At 38.1% G+C, this 22,722-nt stretch overlaps 1 protein-coding gene across 2 annotated transcripts in view; it reads right to left on the reverse strand.

Annotated features, from left to right (window-relative positions):
* Positions 1-226: 226 nt before the first annotated feature.
* SLC16A9 (solute carrier family 16 member 9) overlaps positions 227-22,722 on the reverse strand; it is a 65,181-nt gene continuing 42,685 nt past the window's right edge. The window contains exons 3-6 of one of the 2 annotated variants that reach the window (XM_059899404.1): positions 21,539-21,682; positions 9,726-9,821; positions 3,499-4,416; positions 227-2,865 (exon numbers count right to left, since the gene is read on the reverse strand). In XM_059899404.1, coding sequence (XP_059755387.1) covers positions 2,678-2,865; positions 3,499-4,416; positions 9,726-9,821; positions 21,539-21,682 — 1,346 coding nt within the window. In that variant the 3' untranslated portion in view covers positions 227-2,677. The remainder of the gene's footprint in view (positions 2,866-3,498; positions 4,417-9,725; positions 9,822-21,538; positions 21,683-22,722) is intronic. The other variant, XM_059899405.1, reaches the window with a different exon arrangement.

The following is a 22,722-nucleotide window of genomic DNA, read 5'->3' on the forward strand; positions in this document are numbered from 1 at the left end:
GGCGTCCATCTCCCTTTCCTCAAAAGGATTCCGTAGGACTCATATTTTAGCTTTTTGGAAGGCAATGGTCAAAATGGTTTAGCAAATTGACTTTTGAATATGCTAATATCTATATCACCAGATTCTGGATCTGAAGTGAAATCAGAGAATTCATATTTTTACCTTCAAGTAAAGTATGACTGAAATTTGGGGGGCTAAGAAGAGAAAAAGCAACCACACTGAGGCAAAACAAACAAAAGGTATTTTATTGTAACTTAAAATTCATTCCCTAGACAATGGATAATGTGCACGCTGCAAGACATTAGTAGACATGGTAAAGACGCACTTGGACAAGTATTAACATTGATGAATGTGGGGATGGCATAAAAGTTAAGAAAAGGTTAGTGGATTTCCCGAACATGATATTGGCAAAAAGGAACTTTTATCACAAAAACATTTCCTTTAATATTTTTTGAATGCTATTTATTTTACTTACTAACCTTGGCAGTGACTAAAGAGTGAGGCATAGAAAAGTTTCCAGAAGTCTGAATACGGAGCAGAAGTCCAAGGTGCTTTGGAGCCCCATTATTGGGTTATTGAGTAGGATTCACTCAGTTACGAAATTCCCCACACTCCAGGTTTACTGCCTAGAAAAGCACTATTTACCGACCTCACTGAGGTGCTGTGGGGATTCATGCTTATAAAGTGCTTCAGGTGCCTTTGAAGAAAGGCAACATAGAAGTATAAAATAACCTTACATATTTCAAAAGAAATGAAAAGACAATTTTGGCACAATGGGAAGAGTGCCTCCTATTTAAAGAACCAAACTTGGCTATTTATTAAAAACCCCTCACCTCAATGGTTTTTTTGTTTGTTTTTTTATTTAAGAGAAAAAAAAATGTTTCTATACTGTCAATCTTAAAACAGTCATTCTCAACTCAGGTTGTGCTCTCAGAATCACTTAAAGAGTTCATTAAAAATACAGATGCTTAGCCCACAGCCTAGAACTACATAATCAAAGTCCCTACTAGTGGTACTCAGGCAACTACATTTTAAAAAGGATCTATAGAAGATTCTGATGCATAGCAAAGTTTTTAAAACATTTCTTTAGAAAAATGTCAACATATTAAACGTTGATTTTCTTCCTAGAACATTTTTCTTAAGAGTGAATAAAGTTGGAGGAGGGTATCAATTTCTTATTGCCTTTTTCCCTTCCCATGTACTGAATAGCACGCAGGCTCAGAGCACAACGTGTGTGCATCCACACACATCCACACACACACAGATTTTTAGTTCTGCCCTTGAATTAAAATTGGATAGTCATAAAATCTGATAGTAGCAAATAAAGGCTTCACTGACAAGACACGCAAGGACTTGCAACTCATCCCCACTGTGCCCAAAGCAAATGGATGTTTCCCATTTGCCAGAACGGAATGGTTTAAATATGCATTTCCAATTTGGAAACAGGTAAAATCAGCACTTCTTGGGAAACATCAGCTGAGTGGATGCTGACGAACAAAAGTGAGCGAGGTTCCAGCGGCCAACCATGAAGAAAGGCTACAGTGACTCTACTCCTCTGTTTGGAGATTGCCTGCAACTCAGCAAACACCTTAGGAATTGAAAGGATGTATCCTCAGTGGGCACCAAACATGTGGGTGGTTCATCAAGGTAAACAGAATACAATAAGTCCCCTACATACAAATGAGTTCCATTCTGAGAGCGCATTCGAAGTCCAATTTGTTCGTAAGTTCAACAAAGTTAGCCTACATACCCAACTAACACAATCGGCTCTATAGTACTGTACTGTAATAGGTTTATAATACTTTTTCACACAAATAATACATAAAAAACAAACACAAGAAATAAAGAAAACATTTTTAATCTTACAGTACAGTACCTTGAAAAGTACAGTAGTACCAGCTACATCATCACTGCTTTTATGCTTGCTTCCGGATATCCTGGACTTGAAATAAAGATACTGTACTACCGTACTCTATACAGTACTTACAATAAAGTACATAAAAGCACAACCACTCGTAGAGGATGCACGCACATGACAATCTACGCCAGACACGTGAACTAACTTACGTGATTAGACGTGCGAACGCACTTCATATCTTTGAAAGTTCGCAACTTGAAGGTTCATAGGTAGGGGACTTACTGTAATGAAAACTGGTGACGGTAGTTTAAAATATCATTTTTAAAAAATGATCAATTTTGTGCCACCACAATTCTTAACGCTGTTTTAGGAACCCCTTTCATTTCCTGACTGGCTCGAAGTCTTCTATTTACTAGCGAGGCTAGCAGAGAGAAGAGAGTGATTTAGTCCCTGGCAGGATACACACATATCTCGTCACGCTGCTTGCACCAGTTTTAAAATAGCTAGAGTCTCCTCTGGCTGCCTTGTAATGGAACTAATGGAGTCTGCAGAGAAATTATATTTCTTTACACAGAGAAAGCCTTCTGAGGCTGGCCAAAATGATCACAATGTCCAGAACTCATGAATAATAGTAAAACAGAATAGTCCCACTTCTTGGAAAAAGGAAAAAAGAGAAAAAAAAAAATACAGGAGATAGAGGCTACATATACAGTACACAGAGAATAGGATATGTAAAAAAAAAAAAAAAAAATTCATTCAGATCAGCCACAGTGAAATTTTGCTATGAGAAAACAGTCTTCAGTGCCTTCCAATATTCCTCTAAACATTAGAGGAATTAGAGGCAACTTTGTACAAAAAGGTTGTTGGAGCTGGCTTGGGGAGTTCCTTGTTGCATGTATCCCAGGAAGGCAAGGTTGCCAGCAGCAGAATAAAACCTCCCAGCAGGACGCAGAAGCCACTAAAATAAAATGCAATGTCATAGGTGTGGGTCCAGTCATAAAACCAACCTGAAAAGAGAGGAAGAAAAAAGTGAGTTTGATAGACATAGTATGAATAGGAATACTCTAATTTCATCAATTTATATACAGTTCATGGGACTGACATATACACACTACTATATATAGAATAGATAACTAATAAGGACCTACTGAATAGCACAGGGAACTCTACTCAGTGCTCTGTAATGATAGAATCTAAAAAAGAGTGGATATATGTGTATGTATAACTGACTCACTTTGCTGTACAGCAGAAACTAACACAACATTGTAAATCAACTGTACTCCAATAAAAAAATTTATTTACAAAATTTATATACAGTGCAGATTAGGATATATATTACCCAATCTACTCCCAAAGTGGCCTACTGGGAGTGAGAGGAGGAGAATTTCTCAAATAGTTGGACAAGAATAAGTAGGCATTCTGGGTTTCTCCCAGATGAAGAATAAACACAAATTCCTGAGCAAGTGTACTGGCTTTTCTACCTACATCAAAGTGATTTTGAATAAATCACGATCAGGAGACATTCCACGCAGATTTATTTTGTATATAAATCTGTGCTATTATTACAGTATGAATTTCTGTATCCAGAGATGTTACAAAGAAGAACAGTAAATGGATTGACTTTAAGATAAATATCTTACCAACAATTGGTGGTCCAAGGCTATTTCCAAGTCCAGCAAAGAACATTAATATCCCGTAGGCATGGGCTAATTTTTCAATTCCCACAGTCTTCGTGGTCACATAAGGAAAGATGGACCAATTACCAGTAAGAAACCCTAGGACCCCAGAAAGTAGTGCCAACGTGACATAACTTTTGGCAAATGGAATTGCACACAAGGCCAGGCTCATAATTATTAAGGTAGCTACGTAAAGATACAAGGTATTAATCCACTTGAAGTCAGCCAGTATCCCTAAAACGAGTTTACCAACTGCTGTCATAATGCCAATAATGGAAATAAGTGGCATAGGAAACTCTTCTTCTTTCACATTTGAACTTCTTGCTACATCTTCCATAAGTAATGAAGGTGGAAATCCTCCGATGTCAAAAAGAAAGATGGCGATGAAGAGTGCTGAAAATACTTTGTTTTTAAAAAGAGCCCCAGTTTCTTCACAGTAGTTTTTATATAACTGCCATTTCCTCTTGGCAAGCTGTTTGCAAAAATATGTCCGTTCTGCAACTTTCTTTTTGTACGTTTCAGTCTCTTTTGTGTGTGCCATTGTTGTTGGGTTTTTATGAAGTAGCCTCTCTGGTTTCCAGTCACCGCTGGCTAAAGTGCTCTTACATGGTTCCTCACCACGGTAGGTCTTTTCAAGAATGTTTATGTTTTCTTCCAGGTTCTTTTCTTTTTCATTGTAAATCGAGTATCTATCTGGTACATTTTCCAGAGCTATTTTTTCAGGCAAAGTGCAATCGGAGGACTGAAGGGGTCTCATTAGACTGCCACAGGCTAATATATTTAAAGCTAAAGCACCTACAATCAGCAGGCAGCCATCCAGCCCATAGAACTCAATCAGCAGTCTCTGCAGAGCAGCATATATAAAAAGTCCAATGCTTGAACCTAGGAAAGGAAATGGGAACTGTTTAATCTCTTATCATTTGGGGCTCTCAGGACAAGCATTATTAGTATTACAATTTGATTTCTTCTTTTACACTGGCATTCATGTGTGTGCCTTCATATTAAAATCACAACAAGAATGCTGAAGATAATAACAACAACAATAGTGCCAATTTATTTTAAGAATTCGCATTTGTAGGTCAGACACTGTGTTAAACACTTTACATTGCACCATCTTGTTTCATCCTTACAATAACCCTATTGGGTAGGTCCTATTATTATTCCCAGTCTACACTTGAAGTGACCTAGGGCTAGAAAGTTTGAGAAATTTGCCACACATCAGAAAGCTGTAAATGCCATAAGAAGGATTCACACCCAATCAGTCTGACACAAGGAACTCAACGTCCTTAACAAATACCTTATGCAACGCCTTTTTGGGTACTTAAAAAACTACCAAAAAAGTACTTTTCTGGCTCCATGTTATGTATGCATTCCTTTTGGAAAAGAAAAGTTCTCACGTTTTATTTTTTGAGATGAAAGATATATTTTAGTTTTAGGATATTTATAGTGGTTTGATAGCTCAAATCCATTGCTAACCACCAGAATGGATGCTTGATATTAATAAACTATGAGAAGAGTAAAGTGAACTCTGATAGGGTATTAAAATTACAAAATATGCCTGGTTTGCACATTTGGGCAACACTGTAAATAGTCCATTTTTTAAGCATAGATCACACTAACCACACTGGAATGGAATGTTACATTAGCCCAATTAATTTGCAGTGTTCTTATATGGCTCTGATTTCAAGTTTTTGATTGTTTTAAAAATTAAATACCATTGAGAAATGTCACGTGAAAACACAGGAAAGAAATAAGTAGATCTGTAATAAAAAAAATAGTCTAAATAGGTTGATCATACTTTTTAAATGGTCTATACCAAATTATATCAAAACCCCAGTAGGATGCCAAGCTAATGGTAAAAACCCATCAAAAATTCTTACAAATGACCAAATGGCTCTGTCTTAGAGTTATAAGAAAACTTTTTTCTTTTTGGTACCACAGTTGTCCCTTCCTAATATATTTAAAGTTAACTCCTTCATCCCCAAAGAAAAAAACCTTTGCTTGCAAGCGTTAATTAATAGCTCACATTAATGTAATGACAGCTAAAATAGTATCTTTTTGTGGCTACCAAGAAAGTATCTCTTTGCTGACTACTGAGAAGTTATAAAAGTAGACGAATTGAATTCTGCCTTATCTTTTTAAAAGTGGCACATACTTCAAAAGTTGAAAGCATTTCAGAAAACGAACTGAAAGAATTGAAAAGAGGACCTTTCATATAATTCCATACTGCATTAGCATCCATTCATTATTAATTCATGTTTTTCTCTAACACCATTTCTTTGTAGAAGTTCTAACAAAGTGCCATATAATTAGACACTTAAAAATATTCTTGGTATTTTGAAAGTTCTGTATTTTGACCTTAAGTTGAGAAAATAAATAATTCCCCATTGCTCACCAACTAACTTTACCTGTCAACATCATGAAATATAAGGGAAACATATAAAATCAATTCAATAGGTTTTATCAAACACCTATGATATGCTAAGCGTACGACAGGGCAGCAAAATAAAATTCCACTTTGGACACTAGTTTCTTTAGCCCACAGGCCATGAGAATGTAGTTATGGCTTAGAACGATGCAGGAGGGAATTCCCTGGTGGGCCAGGGGTTAGGACTCCGCACTCTCACTGAAGAGGCCCAGGTTCGATCCCTGGTGGGGGAACTAAGATTCCACAAGCCACGAGGCTTGGCCAAAAAGAAGAGAAAAAAAAAAGATGGGGGGATTCTTTCAGGGCAGTGAAGAGTAATTAGAGCTCTCTTGTGGAACTGTGTAAACTGTAAAACCGTAATTTTTAATCTTCAAAAATAAAATCCCAATTTAAAAATCATCACTATAAAGGAAAAAGTGAAATAAAGCACTAATTATGCTTCCAGCATGCCTAAAGTATACATTATCACAAAGAGGGAAAATATGAATTGATGTTCAGGGAACCTGAAACAATAAGAGATACACTCATGCTTTGATTAAGACCAGGAGTCAACAGACTTTTTCTGTAAAAGGCTAGAGAGTAAATAATTAAGGTATAGTGGGCCACACAATCTCTGTCACAAATGCTCAACTCGGCCCTTGAAGCGTGAAAGCAGCCAGAGAAGAATCATGAAGGAACGAATATGGTTGTGTTTCAATAAAGCTTTATTTATGGACACTGAAACTTTAATTTTACCTAATTTTCATGTGCCATGAAATATTTTTTTTCAACGAAACAAAAATGTAAAAACCATTTTTAGCTCACGAGCTGTCCAAATACAGGTAATAGACCAGTTTCGGTCCATGGGCATTAGTTTATCAATCCTTGTTCACCAGGGATGAAGATCGTTTCCCCAAAACCTCTATTTCATGCCCATGTTTCTTTCTTTCAACTGGATCACAATATTTCAACTAGGTCTCATTATTTCTTTTTTTTTTTTTAGATTTTTTTCTTGACATGGACCATTTTTAAAGTCTTTATTGAATTTGTTACAATACTGCTTCTGTTTTATGCTTTGGTTTTTTTGCCCCGAGGCCTGTGGGATCTTAGCTCCCCAACCAGGGATCGAACCTGCACCCCCTGCATTGGAAGGCAAAGTCTTAACCCCTGGACCGCCAGGGAAGTCCCAGGTCACATTATTTCAACTATTTTGCTTTTGGGTTTTTTTTTCAACTGAAGAAAAACTCTACTGTGAGTTTTGTTTTTCTTGTCACCACTTTCACTGAAGGTGGATACTACAGTGTGAAGGTTTGTGTCTCTCCAAAATTTGTAAGTTGAAATCTTAACCCCCAGTGTGATGGAATTAGGAGGTATCTCCTTTGAGAGGTGATTAGGTCATAGGGTAGAACCCTCCTGAATGGGATTAGTGCCCTTATAAAAGAGAACCTCAGAGAGCTTCCTCTTCCCTTCTGCCACGTGAGGACAAAGGGAGAAGGTGGCAGTCTGTAACCCAGAAGAGGGCTCTCAGCAGAATCTAACCACGCTGACCTTGACACCCTGATCTCAGACTTCCAGCCTCCAGAACTGTGAGAAATAAATTTCTATTGTGTATAAGCCACTCAATCTATGCTACTTTACAGCAGCCTGAATAGACAAAGACAGTGGATTCATGCTGCTCCTGAATTTTTCCTCATCTAACTTCCTATGTGTTACAACTAAAAACTCCCCAATTCTGCCAAATCTAGATTGTCCACAGTCAATCCATTTTGGCTCAGTGTGCCACAGCCTGGTCTCTTATGCTCTCCTCTTTAGACTGAGTGAAAGCAAGAGCAGCTCGCTCAGCATACAATTTCCAACATCTTCATCACAAATAAATTCGGACGTTAAAGGAAACCTAGGTCATAATTATAATGACTAACACTTTTGGAGCCCCTGCCATGTGCCTTACACATATGTTCCTTTAATATTCCCAATAACCCAATGTGATGGTGTATGGTCAGGCCACCCAAGATGGCTGTTCTCTTGCTCTCTGTACATCCCCTGCCTGACCAGTGCCCACTTCACCTACACTTACTCGCATGACTGACCTTCCTATATACTGGCCCCAGGCCCCACCTAGTGATTGTTCTTATCCAAGGGGTGGGGAGGTGTGTGCCTCTCTGCTAGTTTCCCGGTAACCAATGAGCCAACCTGATGTCAATTCCCCTATAACTGGCAATCTCCCCTCCCCACCCCGGGAGTGAAAACCCGCATCCATGTCCTGCCCACCCTCTACCACACACAGTGGGGCATCACTCCAGGATCTTGCTTTGGATTTGTAAGCTCCCCCCTTCCATTAAACCACTGATGTCTCTGTCACTGACTCCAGGCTCTTTCTTCTGTCTTGAAGCTGGGCAAGCACAGGCTTTACAGGGTGTAGCCCAACAGATGGGTACTATTATTATCCCCATTTTACAGTTCAGAAAACTGAGGCTTAACAGTTAATTTCACAGAACAGGTAACTTGTCCATCACCAGACAGTTACTGAGTGACACAGGATTCAGAACCAAGCAGACTGGCTCCAGGGTCTGGGCTTGTCACTACGTCATAGTGCCTCTACAAAAAATACAGTATAGGTAAGACCTATTATCCTTTAAGCTGCCAGGCCTGCTCTCACACTCCCTCCCACACTTGTGGGAGATGCTGTCAGGTTCTTTAAACTGCCTTCCAACTGCTCTGGATTCTCCATCTTTTGTTTTTTCTCTTTCTTCTCCAAGTTTTGCCTTAGCCATGCCCTCAGACTCCGGTCCTGTTTCGTCCTAGGCCATGATTCACATGTCTTTCCTGGCAATGCTTCCTTAAACCACCTTGGGTAAATATCCAGCTCGATTTAATTTGATCCGGAAAGCACTTTGTTGCCACTGCGTTGGCCTCAGGAACAAAACATTAGTTTGGATCCCGCTGCCAGATACGCCACTGAAGTACTTCAGCTTATCTGAAAGTCTGACTTCCCAGGAATATCTACCCACGAACAGTAGCAATGTAAACTTAAATACAAGTTTTAGTAAGCTTGGCAGCTTTATCTCCAAAGCAAACTCATAAAGCATTGGCCACAGAAATTTTGATAAGTTCTCTAAATAGCTTAGAAGAAAATCCATCTGAAAAGTAAAACACCACTTTACAATATCAGAGCAAGTCCAGAAGGCTTTTACACTTACACACTTACACCCAGCACCCCGCCCCCCACCGCCCACAGTGATTCATCTCTTGATTATTAAAAGAATAACAAGAGTAAACAGTCTGTTGTTTGGATATGCAAATAGAGCAACGAGATGTATTCACAAACCAGTACTTTGGGAAAACCCTAAGTTCCACCATAAATGGAGCTGGAGAGGTGTCACCATTGTTCTTCCTGACGGTGGCCTGAAGGGACCCATTTTCCTTCCATTTCTCCTCTCTTTCCCAGGGATCGGGTGCTTTACTTAAGTGCTCTCTGCTTCTTTTAGCAAAGGCTCTCACCAGCATGTGACTCTCCATTTCCTGGACCCATAAGTTTTCTTTTCCTATATTATACTGGACATCTAATGCCCCAGCTTTTTCATACATGTATCTTTAGGGTTTTTTGAAAGCTACACCCATATTTACAGGGGAAAATAAAATTTCCTTCTAGGGCTGGAGTAAAATAAATTGTGCTACCTGAATGGCAGCGGGGGCGTGGTTGGTTAAACATATCTGTGCTTTGTAACTTCTAACTTTGATTAGAAGGCTGAAGAGTGGCAATGTTGTACTTATATTGAAAGTGTACCTGTTGAAATCAGGCCAAGTGCAAGGCCTCGGCGGCTGTCGAAATACTGGCACGTAATGGTCACCGTTGCAGTGTATAATAAACCACATCCGAGACCTAAACACAAGAAGACATTGCATAAATTAAGCCAGACAGTATTACTTCAATGCAAGAAAAAAAACAGGTGTAATTAAATAACTCTAATAGGACATTCTGTTACTAACTGGCTAAAACTCTTTGTATGGGTTCCTAGATCTCTCTGATGTTAGTTGTGCAGTTCCAATGAACACATTGGGCAGCCTTGGTTTTCACTCCACACCCACCCTAAGGTCAGGGCCAAGTCAAAAAAATAATCCAATTTCTAAAGCACGAATGAATAATGTAAATTTAAATTAAGACATTATGGAGAGATAGAGAAAATGGTTAAGTCACACACCAAATAGCAAAATTTAATCAAACTTGCCCATTAAATATCTCTGTCTCTCTTCCACACCTTTACTCTTGGCTCAGTGTTCTTCCTCCTCTAGGTCCTCTAAACAATTTTATAAAATCCCCTTCATCATGCCAAGCTATTTTGCTAGACTTCATAGCCTGGCACACCCCAGTCTGCAAAACAAAGGCCCTCTGGCGCTCTCAGATCATCCCATCATCATAAAATGTATATTTGTAAGTTTTTATCTTTTAGAGATGCAAAATACCTTATTTAGGAGTAAAATGTCATGTCTTTAGTTTAAAATATCTTCGCAAAAAAAAAAGAGGAAGAAAATGCAATAAAATATTAACAACGGTTACATTTAAGTGGTGACCATATGGTTGCTTGCTATGCTATTCTCTACTTTTCTGTAAATTTGAAATTCTTTTACAGTTAGAAAAAAAAAAACCCTTACAACTCACTGTCCCTTTCTTGAGACCCCAGGGCAATATTGAAGGCTCTTGTTTGTTGGCTTAATCTTTTTCTCCCTATTAAGTATCTAATAACCCCAGTTTTGTTTTTCATAAAAATTTCCTCTGGCTTCTAACTCATAACATTTGCCTTTCTTCTGCAACATCGTCTGTGCTTGGGGATCACCCTATATACAACACAAAAGCCGTCATCTAAAAACTAATTTTAACTATGACTCATTAGGTGAGTTATTAAGGTCATTTTCATTACTTTCAAATTGCGACCTGGACTATCATTAGAAAGAATACATGGGTTTAACAAATACAATGCATAAACATTTTAGGAAATTAGCATTTAACTCAGGACCCAGATGATCATCTGTGATTGCGTTAAAAAGTATTCTTAAAGAAATGAGATAGATGAAAATAATTATACTTTAAATAAACCTTTTAAAATATAGCACACTTTTGTATGATTTAAGGGAAGAGATACTATCTCATTAAAACATGAGTTGGATTGATTTATACATTTATCATTATTACATATAATATACTTCGATGAAATAAGACCTGTTCCTGAACGATCAATTTTGTGAAGCCAAAAAATGTCACCCTTAACTAAAACTATATTTCAGAAAGCCTTTGGAGAGGGAATGAATTTACTTTTGTGTGATTTGGTTGTCAGGGCTCTGTCAAATGGTAGGCATTAGAGACAAGAAAAAAAAAAAAGGCATTTCTGATTACTAAATGCCAATGCTAGAAAAGTTAAAACAGTAACTTTTAAACATTTTACCTTAGATTGAAAAGAAAGAAATTTTAAAAAACTATTTCAAGGCCATGGATTTCAGATAAGATCATCTCATTTTTTTTAAAGTAGCAGAAATTTGAAATGCTTTTTCTCTAAACTTTTCAAAAAGCAGAAGGTGACATGATGCTTTCCCACATCTGTATTAGGATGACCTTAAGCCACCAGTTATTAAAAAGATGGTCCTCAAGGTCTTTCAATGGAGTCCATGAAGTCAAAACTATTTTCATAATGATACTGACATGTTTCCTGCTTTTTCCACTGTGTTCACATTTATGCTATTGGTGCAAAAGACATGGTGAGAAAAACTTCAAGAGCCTTAGTACAAATCAAGATATTGGTATCCAACTTCATACCTTATATGTTTCATCACCACTCACTCACAGTAAAAGCAAACAAATTTTTAAAAAATGCTTCATCTGAATTACAATTGTTGCCAAGAAAAAGCACTTATGCAATTGTTTTAGTAGCCAGCTAAAGTAGCCACTTTTTCCATGTAATAACCCTGTATGTATTTGAAAGAATGTCTGACAGACACAAACTATGGTTACTCAGACTTGAGTATTTGGCAGACATTTTCTTGAAAACAAACAAGGAAAATAACTGACAATAACTGTTACCAATGATAAAATTTGAGCTTTCCAGCAAAAATTAGAATTTTTGGAAACTTTTATCCAACACCGTGATTTGACAGCTTCCCAACACGTAAAGATTTTCTGATAAGCCTATTGGTGATACTAACAAAAGTGATTTTTTAGCTGTTGTTTAATAAAACGTGTCAACATTTTAAAGTTCTTGCATAACTCAGAGAACCAATATTTTTCACATAACCAATTCATGATGTTACAAAATCAGATTTGAATGCTGACCTATTCAAACTACAGAATAAACAAATTGTTGAATATTACAGAGCATGAAAAGTATATTGATGTGGTTTCAGGTTCCATATTGCAATTAACCCTTGGAAAACTATCATACATCAAGTCTTGGGATAGTATCAAAGAAGAGTTTCTACAGTTACCTGAAAAGACTATTGAAAACCCCTCCCTTTTCCTTTGTGTGAGACCAGATTGCCTTCATAAACTTCAACCAAAAAAGCACATTGCAACAGACTGAGTACAGAGAAGACGTGAGAATCCAGATGTCTTCCACGAAGCCAGGCGTTAAGGAGATTTGCGAAAATGTAAAACAAGGCCGTCCTTCTCACTAAACTTTTTCTTTTGGAAAATAGAATTGTTTTCATAATAAGTATGTTATTTATGCTAACGTGTACTGGGTTTGTTATTATTATCTTTAAATGAATTACTAAACAAATATTTTTAAATTTCTCACCTTTGAATACAGTAAATTTTAACCGAATAGATATAAATAAGTAAAGTCCACATAATTAAAAGTTCCTTGGGGTCCTAAATAAAAGAGTGCAAAGGGTTCCAAGAATATAAAGTTTGGAAACCACTTCCTTAAAGCCTTCTTTGGTCTCCAATCATTTTTAAAAATTAATTAATTAATTTGGCCGCACCACGTCGCTTATGGGATCTTAGTGCCCTGACCAGGAATTGAACCTGGGCCACGGCCATGAAAGCACTGAGTCCTAACCCCTGGACCGCCAGGGACTTGCCTGGTCTCCAATCATTTTTTTTTTAATTTATTTTATTCAGTTATTTTTGGCTGCGTTGGGTCTTTGTTGCTGTGCGCGGGCTTTTCTCTAGTTGCGGCAAGCGGGGGCTACTCTTCATTGTGGTGCACAGGCTTCTCATTGAGGTGGTTTCTCTTGTTGCAGAGCACGGGCTCTAGGCGCGCAGTCTTCAGTAGTTGTGGCTTGCGGGCTCAGTAGTTGTGGTGCACGGGCTTAGTTGCTCCGTGGCATGTGGGATCTTCCCGACCAGGGCTCAAACCTGTGTCCCCTGCATAGGCAGGCGGATTCTTAACCACTGTGCCACAAGGGAAGCCCCTCCAATCATTTTTGATCACACTCCTACCAATAAAAAAATTTTGAGAATCGACCTCCAGTATAAGCATAATCATTTTTAAAATGAAATACCTAAACTACTAACGATTCAAAGCATAATCATTAGCAAAATATAATTGTTTTCCTTTACTTACATAGGTGAAACTAAACATACTTACATGTTCTAGCATTTCCTTTCCATACCTTATGTTTCATTCCACATACTCTGGGTGAGACCACAACCTCAGAGGCCTCTTTTCCCTGATCTCCTCCCATCAAACCAGACATCACGCTCTTTATCACTCCCACTGCCTCAATTATCAACCTCCCACCATGTGAACTACCACTGCCTCAGTTCACCTCCTCCAGATCTTTTCTGTTCTGAACAATGGCCTCCTAATCACCATCTCAGCCTCCAGTACTTTTTCTACCAATCTACTGTCTAACCCACTGTTATACAGCTCTCATCACATTACTCTCCTGCAATAAAGTCCAAATAAACCCTCCATCATCGGGTCTCTGTTGCAAACCAAGCTTTGACATATTTGCAAGTCCCCTCGTGACATGTGCATTCCTTAAACAAATATCTCTGAAAAGACCCCTATTATCCACTGTATCACATGCCTCTGAGCATTTGAGCTCCTGGAATGTCCTTCTCCCACCACCCTCACTCCTTTTCCAACCCGTGCCCACCTGATCACATCCCACCCGCCCTTCAAGACTCAGCTCAAGCACCAATTCCTGCATGAAGTCTTCTTCTGCAGCCCCTCTCCCACACATACATACTATACCCGCACTGAATGCTGCTTTCATTTTATAATTGCACTTATTTTACTGTGTTACAAGTTACATATGTACAAGTCTCCTCCCCCAACTAGACAACGAGCTACCTGAGGGCAGGTTGTGTCTTATTCATCTGAGTATCCTGGTTCCAGGTCTGAGCCTGGCACAGAGTGTTAAAGTTATTCTACTACTTTTTCCCATAAACTTCATTTGAATTCCCCAATGTTAAGTCACATTGGCTAATTTCAACCATTTCTATCTATTCTTACTCTGTCACTCTCTCTTGCATTTTTCTCTTCCTCTCTGTGTCTCATCTTCTCTATTCATATAACAAACACACACACATGGTTATGTATGTATGCTTGTATGTGTGTGAATATATATTTAAAAAAATATATCTTTACATCTGCTTTACAATTAAATGATGCTGATTTTTTTTACTTAGGCCAGAAAATAAATCTTAGCTGTAAAAATATTTAAGATTTTTTTACTTTCACAATAATTCATGTAACAGGATGGCATCATTAGAATACAGAATTAGAATTATATAGCTTGAAAAAAAAAAGGATACAACTAATTTACAACTTGTATGTATTACAGGATGATGGTTTGGGCAAATCACACTAAACAGCCTCATTTCCTCATTTTTCTTAATCTCTGTCTGTAACTAAAAAACACCCAGATCAATTAAATTGATAAGAGAGATATAAGAAGAGAATATAACTGAAGTAAAACACTCTAATATGATAAAATGCATCTAATTCAGAAATATAATATAAAGCAAGCATCTCTAAGGAAACAGCATATGAATAAAATCACACAAAACAGACAAGCGGTAAACATTGGAAATTGTGTACATATTTTGAAAATTGTCTATGAATTGTTTTTAAATATTCTTTCATTATATACATATTTTTGTGTATATAACTAAACAGACATCTATCAAGCCCCTACTTTTATATATGAAAATTTCTCCCTGCAGTATTATCTCTATGAAAAGGGAATATTTTAGTAATAGTGCATTCTAATATGGCAATCTTAAAAAGTGATGAGGGTAAACTTACAGAATCCAGACTCTATGTGTAAAATAGGGGTTAGGTATAGCACCTAGGACTTTCTTGGTTTGGCCACTGGAAGTCTCATATCCTGAAAACCCCTTCGTCCTGGGCAAACCAGAACAGCTGGTCACTGTGTGTGCCTCTTGGACCTGCCTCTTGGTCATCTGGGAGAATTTCCCTTCTCTATGTTCTGCAACAAGTATTTGATCACCTCTTAGAATAGCTGAGCCAGTAGGATTTATCATCTTGACCAAAGGTTAAGGTAGGCAATTGCCTATAATATTCCAGAAGTATCTACTTCTAGAAATAAAATTGTGAGGATGGAATTTTGGATGCTGAAAAAGATAAGTTTAGAGCATCCAAATGCAATTACTGTTTATGTTTCTAGCCTAAAACATCTGCATGGAAAAAGTTTAAAAGTTTAAGCAGGGACTTCCCTGGTGGCGCAGTGGTTAAGAATCCGCCTGTCAATGCAGGGCACACGGGTTAGATCCCTGGTTCGGGAAGATCTCACATGCCATGGAGCAACTAAGTCCATGTGCCACAACTACTGAGCCTGCGCTCTAGAGCCCGCAAGCCACAACTACTGAGCTTGCACTCTAGAGCCCGTGAGCCACAACAAAAGAAGCCACCGCAATGAGAAGCCCTCGCACCGCAACAAAGAGTAGCCCCTGCTCACCACAACTAGAGAAAGCCCATGTGCAGCAACGAAGACCCAACACAGCCAAAAATAAATAAAATTAATTAAAAAAGAAAAAGTTTAAGCAACTGGCTAGCTTTTTGATTGACATGGCTTTACAAAAGCATATAGCTTTGACACTGGCTTGATTAAAGCACAAACTTTATACGCTTAGCATGAGTACCCTGAACATGACACTGGTTAGTCAAGAGCACAGGCTTGGGACCAGGCAGGCATGGATTCAAATGCCAACTCTATCACTTATTGGCTGTGTGACTTTCAGTTTCCTTATCTTTAAAACAATCTCATAAGATAGTTGTAAAGATTAAGAGACATAAAAAATGTAAAAGTTTTCAGTATCTGTGCTTGGAATATAAAGAAGTACCCAAAAATAGTCATCGTGCTGAAATATTTTTTCACTTTTCCACCTGAGTATTACAGCATTGTATAGCTCTAGCCTAAGACTAATTAGAAAATCATAGTTCCTTTTTATAACTGAACACCCATGAGAGACAAAAGGCGATCTTTAATGGCACAGCTAGTAAAAACAAACGAAAAACAAGGGCTTATAAAACTAACTGCTAAAGCGAATATCCAGAAAACAACTTTTATCTCATTTGCCGTCACTAGAGAAGGAGAATCAGATTGTCTATGAAAGTGGGTTATGCCCTCCTGAAGCTCAATGGACTATGCAGATATTACCAAGAAAAGGAAGGAAGAGAAAATTGAATGTTTCCAAAATCAAGAAGAGATTATTAAGAAAACAGTAATCAGGTAGCTAAGGAACAATACAATCTGAAGAAAAGAGAAAGCAAGAAATTGATTTTGAGTTGTGCTTTTCAGAAAAGCAAAGGGAAATAATTGGGAAGAAGCTTGAGCAAGTCATTAAGGGCATATTTCCTGCGGCCCCTCTTCCCACTCCTCACAGTGTCCCACCACATATTCTTTTTCCTGATTTTAGTAAAGTTATTGAGAACACAGGAGCCTGAATTACCAGGTTTGGCAGTATGACATACAGTCACTTGAAAACCAGCAAGCTGCCATTTTATTCTAGCTACAAAACCCAAACAAGATAACATCATATTCTCAAGACAGTATTTTTAAAAAACTGGTAAAACAGAATTATGCCAACTAATACACTTCAGTATTCTTTTTGATGTTTTATATTATAAACATACCATATAACTTTAATTTTCTTTCTCTATATTATTTAATCTGTTATACAAATATTTCTGATTCAACAGAGCTTCTTCAGTTACAAAAAGCTGCTGCTGTGGTCTTGAACTAACAGGTCAGAAAGGAATTTAAGGGGAAGGGAACAAATATTCATTACACACCCGTGTGCCTCTCTACATACATTATCTCATGAATAGTCACAATATCTCTGTGAAGTCACGTTAGTCTCATTTCATAAGCAATACAAACGGAAGCTCAGAGAGGTTGGATAATTTTCCAAGGTCACAAAACTGATAATGATGGTGATGCTAGTGAATATTTATTGCTTTAACTCATCCATCCACAAAACCCTAGAAGGTAGTTACTACTATTATGTTCAGTTTTAAAAATGAGGAAGCAGTATGTAAGTGACATGTCTACAGTCCACGGCTGGCAAGTGAGTAAGATAAGATTAACCCACACGGCCCAACCCCAGAATTGGACTGTTAGTGCTTTCTCCTGCCTGTGCCATATTATCTTAAGAGACCATCTAGTTCATTCCAGAGAGAGGAAAATGCTTAGAATACTGCACAGAATGGGTGCTCAATATATGTTATCATTAGACTGAATCTTTCTTGTTTTTTCTAAGGAATTCATAATACAGAAGGGAGGAGTTTAGACGGTGTAATAATTTCCTGTCACTTCCTTTTCAACTGGATACTCTACTTCCAATGGCGACAGAATGGAAGTGTCATTGTTCATTAAATTCCCATTTATTTACCCTACAAATATTCCATGAGCCTTATATTCTGAGCCTACTGACAAAATAAAACCACAAAGAAGTCAACCATGATAATAAGTGTTAATAATCTCCTAGCAAGAAGTAGCTCACAGGGGCCCAATAATTACTACAGTGCGTGACTTTTTAAGTATTGAAATTAAAACTTTAAAATTTTTTTAAATTATTTAAAATTACTGGAACCTGTAAAATTATTATTGAAATTAAAATTAAATTGATTTTTGACTATTGAAATCCAACTCAACTCTTTCATTTATCTTATTTTTATTTTGCTCGACTTCACTTAGTCCTTACAAGACCTATGTGAGGCAGGTTTCTTAGTCTGCCTTCACAGATGAGGAGACAGTCATTCTTGGAGACCGAGGGGCTTGCTCAAGCTCACAGGACCTATGTCTCCTGACCCAAAGCCCAGGGCTCCCTCCATGAGCTAACAATCTCCTCCTAGTCACAGGGATTCAGAACCTGTTGCCAAATCAGAGTCATATACAATCTTCAGACGTGAGCCTGTTTTCTGACCCAGATTCCATTAAGTGAAGGAAAGGCCAGGATTCCAGAAGGAAGGACGTTGCAAAAAACACTATGGCAAATATATAGACAATAAATTTTTCCCCAAAGAAAACTACGATCACTTATTTAGGTATCATACACAAGGGACAGTGGGATGTCTTTTGAGCACTGTAGGACACAGGAAATGAACCGGCACCGTTAACTAGGGGCCTGAGGCACTTACATGGCCTCCCCTTAGAGGGGGTCACATGAGGGCCAGGTAATGTACGGGATCATGGCCCAGCTCTGGCTCACAGTGGGTCCACTGAGTCCATGGGCCCAACCTAGTCATTTCCCCAGTTCCTGATATTTAACTGGAGCACATGAACATAGTAGTTGGTATAACCTTCTATCTACATTGTTTTTGGCCAGTGAAGTAAAAGCTACCATAGTGGGGAAAGCCAAGTGGAAGCCCTGTAAGCCCACCACCGCCAGCAGCAGCCAGAAGAGTAAGTCAAGGCCAATATCAAATCCTATCTCATTAATAGAAGATCACGGGTTCATGGGGAGAAGGGACAGGGTTAGCTACTGAAAGGTTCCAACACCATAAGCCAAATCAAAATCAGTTTCACAGGTTAGTAAAGCTCTCTCCATTGCTACAGAAATTCTGAAATTTAGTTATGGGAGTTACCCAATTTTGTCTTTTTCTTTCTATATACCTTTAGATATGCTTCCAACACAATCAAATGTACATAAAATCTTAAACAATGTACATTAATTTTTTTCTTTTTAAAAATTCATTTTTATCTATGGGGAATACAAATACTATGGTATCACTCACTTTGGGTCAATTTTTAAGTCAGTGACAACTTTGGATATGTACTCACAAAGGCTATACCTTAACCTTGAAACCATGAGAAGGAGTAAAACCCCATGAAATTTTAAACGCTTAGTCCAAAGTTTTGGGGAAATGCCCAAATCATGCCGATGGCATAATGATTCAACTTTCTATGTAAAAAAGGGGTTTGTCCTAAAAGGAATAATCCGATGCTCATACACAAACACAGATATCTACCTTTTTATTTTCATGATTTTAGACAAGAATGCAAGATGACTATTCAATGAATACCTTCAAATTCTACACCAGAGAGCAACATATTTGCATGTATAGGTTTAAACTGTATTAAGCACTACAGGGAATAAGTCATATAAAATATCAAACATATAACCTGTTCTCAAAGAACTAACAAGTGACCTGCTTATTTAGATTATGATCTGAGTAGAATTTGGGTATGTAGTTAAATTTAAAATAAACTTTAAGAGTTCTAAAAGCACTACAAATAATTACAAATATGTAAAAGAGGTCAGGATCTGGTGTCAGACTGAATGGATTCAACTCCAAATCTCCTACCTATGTGGCTTTAGTTAGTAATTTCACTTTGCTTGAGCTTCACTTTCCCTCTCTGTAAAATGGGCTCACACAAAGACTGGATGAGATCATATAAAGCAGAGCCTAGCACACACTACCTACTGGAATATTAGCGGCTATAATTTCTATTATTTATTATTGGGGAAATATTCCCATGTGAAAAAGAGGAATATTGGTAGTCAAAACAATTAAATTCTTTCAGGCTTGACTCAAACCAACCCTTTTTCTGGAATTTGTCTCTGAAGTATTTAAACACCAAAATCCTGAGCCGCAGCGTCTGTGTCCCTGCCTGGGTTGTGTCCGGCTCAGCTGTGCTTTTCCCTTCACTGCCACATGTAGCAATGAGCTCTTCTCTGTTCCAGTCTTTTCCTTTGCAGCTTCTCCTCCTGTTAATTAGCTGTGTCAGCATTGGCAGGCACCTCTTCCTCCACCCTAATATGCTGTGTTCTAAGAATTTTGCCATCATTTCTGAACAACTGTCCTATAGGTGGTACTACGGAACTCATGTCTAGCAAACTGGCTCTTAACATACGTTTATCAAATGTGTTGTGACTTTTCTGACACTAAAGCAAAAACATGTTGATCAGGAATAACTCATTCTTTATATAAAATGTTTGAAACTGTTTAGCCTTTTATCGGAATTTCATTTGGAAAATATCAATCTTTCTACAGATTTATAACTTATGTTCCTCTGATTATAACCCAAATCATTTCTTAACACTTTCATTACTTAAGCAAATATTCAATTATGTTTTACTGTATAATAGAGTGGGCATAATATTTTTATGATCTAAAATAAAATATTTCATTCTCTCTATGTGACTAATATACTTTTCTATTTGTTCAAATTGAATATGAAAAACTAGAACAACTTCTGCCTACACTGTATTTCAGCTGTCATTCCCTCCAATTGTATATGATAACATTGGTGTATTATTAAAAAATTCTAATTCCTAAACATTTGGACTGACATAGAGGATACATTTGAAAGTGATTATTTGATTTACAAAATAAATTTTTATTATTCAAAAGAAACAAAAATTCAGTTCTTTCAGACGTTAAGAAGAAACTTTGAAAGTCGGAGTCTTTTAAAAATTCCTCACCAACAGCTCCTCGGGATTCTGAGTCTGGTGATGCTTGACATTGAATACAATGAGTACAATACATCACAAAAGCACTCCCCCCACAACTGCCAGTGCCCTCAGGCCCTGAGCCCTGTACCCTTTCCTCTGCTGTAACCAAGATCATCATTAATCATCCCCAGCACTCAGTTTTCTTCACTCATGCCTTACCTTTAACAAAAATAATCATTATTATTATGTGCTTTAAAATCTGCTATTTACTTCTGCTATCACCTTGTGATTGGGGCCCTGGTGACAGGTGCTGTGGAACCGCAAGGAAGTTTAGAACAAAAACAGTTCAACAGAGCCCTGCTTCACCGCCCAATAGGAAAGGGACCACTTCGTACATCAGTGAGAAGTGGCAGGTGTCAGTGACATCTAAGTTGCATGCTTCTCTCCCTCTTTTCCTTTTTTGTGCTAGAGAGACAAGTGCTGAAATTAAAAAAAAACCTCCCCATGCCTTGCAAGAAAACAAAATGGGCATTGTTAAAACACATTTATCCTTTGAAGTATTTTGATTCACTGGGTGGACGTTTTACTAAAGCAACCATTTTTGGTGAAGCGGTTGCTGAAAGTGAATTATTCCTGAGCACTTTCACTCCTTACATTAACTGAATAAGAAACGTCACAGGGGTAAAACATTTAACTCTCAAAGCTCAGAAAAGCGTCACGGGGACCAAGTTTCTTACCTACAACAATGCCATAGGAAAAAAACAGAAAGTAGATATTGGGGGCAAAACTGCTCAACATGAGACCTCCTGCCACCATGAAGCCACTGAAGATTGTCACGGCTCTTGCTCCAAAAGATGAGACACACAGGCTGCACACAGGACCTAAAATCATAAATGAAACCTTCACTTATTTAATAATAACCTCCTCTCCACATCCTATCATCCGTCCGAAATTTAAAATGATTCTTTCCATCGTAAAACAACAACAGCAATAATAAGCTGCCGTGTGTTCACTATGGGTTGCACACCCTGCTACTTCACATAAACAATCTCCCTTCATCATAACCTCACTGCATTCCTGGGAGGTAGGTGTTTTTGTTATCCTCATCGTTCTGATAAGCACATTAAAGTTTCAGAAGAGGAAGGTCACGTAGCTAAGAAATCGGGGCTCTGGAGTCAGACTTCATTAAATTTTCAATGAGAGTAATAAGCCGCAGCCACCCTCAGAGTAACAATTAAGAAGTAAAAACCCAGGCCATCTGGCTGTTGAGTCCATCACCTTAACCGCCACACTCTTCTGAGGGTTTTGGTCCCCTGTACTTGCCATGCATCTTTCCTACCCAGAGCTCCTATCCAGCACAAGGCCAGTCATATAACTGATGATGAAAATAAACTTAATGATTGACTCAATGCTATCAACAGCATCCTTATAAAGGGATGAAGTGAGGGTAGTTACTCCCTTCCTAGAGAAGATTTTGGCAGGTGGGGCAAATGCCTCTACCTTACCCACCCAGGCATGACTTTGTCAGTATCACTGCCCTACACACTACATGTAACCTGGAATTTGGGGGAGGAAGTGCACTGTTGACTGACAGGTAAAAGGGACCATTACCTGGGCCAGTTCTATGCGGAAGTGGGCAACTGCTCATGTACTGGGATTTAAGTGATAGTGAAATTCTCTCTCACTAGCACTGTACCTTGACAGTATCTACAACTACGGAGCTTAGCATATTAGAAATAAAAGGACATGAAGGGTTACTCAGCCCAGCAGTCTTATTTACGTGGAAGGGAACTGAAGCTCAGAAGGGCTGTCCATGGTCATGGTTAGAAGAAAGAGCCCAACATTTAAAAGCAAAGAGAAACATCTTAATTGAGTTCACAACAACCCTTCAAGGTACAAATCATTATTCCCGATTTTTAAA

The sequence above is a fragment of the Balaenoptera ricei genome, chromosome 16 (assembly GCF_028023285.1).
Source record: "Balaenoptera ricei isolate mBalRic1 chromosome 16, mBalRic1.hap2, whole genome shotgun sequence".
Lineage (NCBI taxonomy): Eukaryota > Metazoa > Chordata > Mammalia > Artiodactyla > Balaenopteridae > Balaenoptera > Balaenoptera ricei.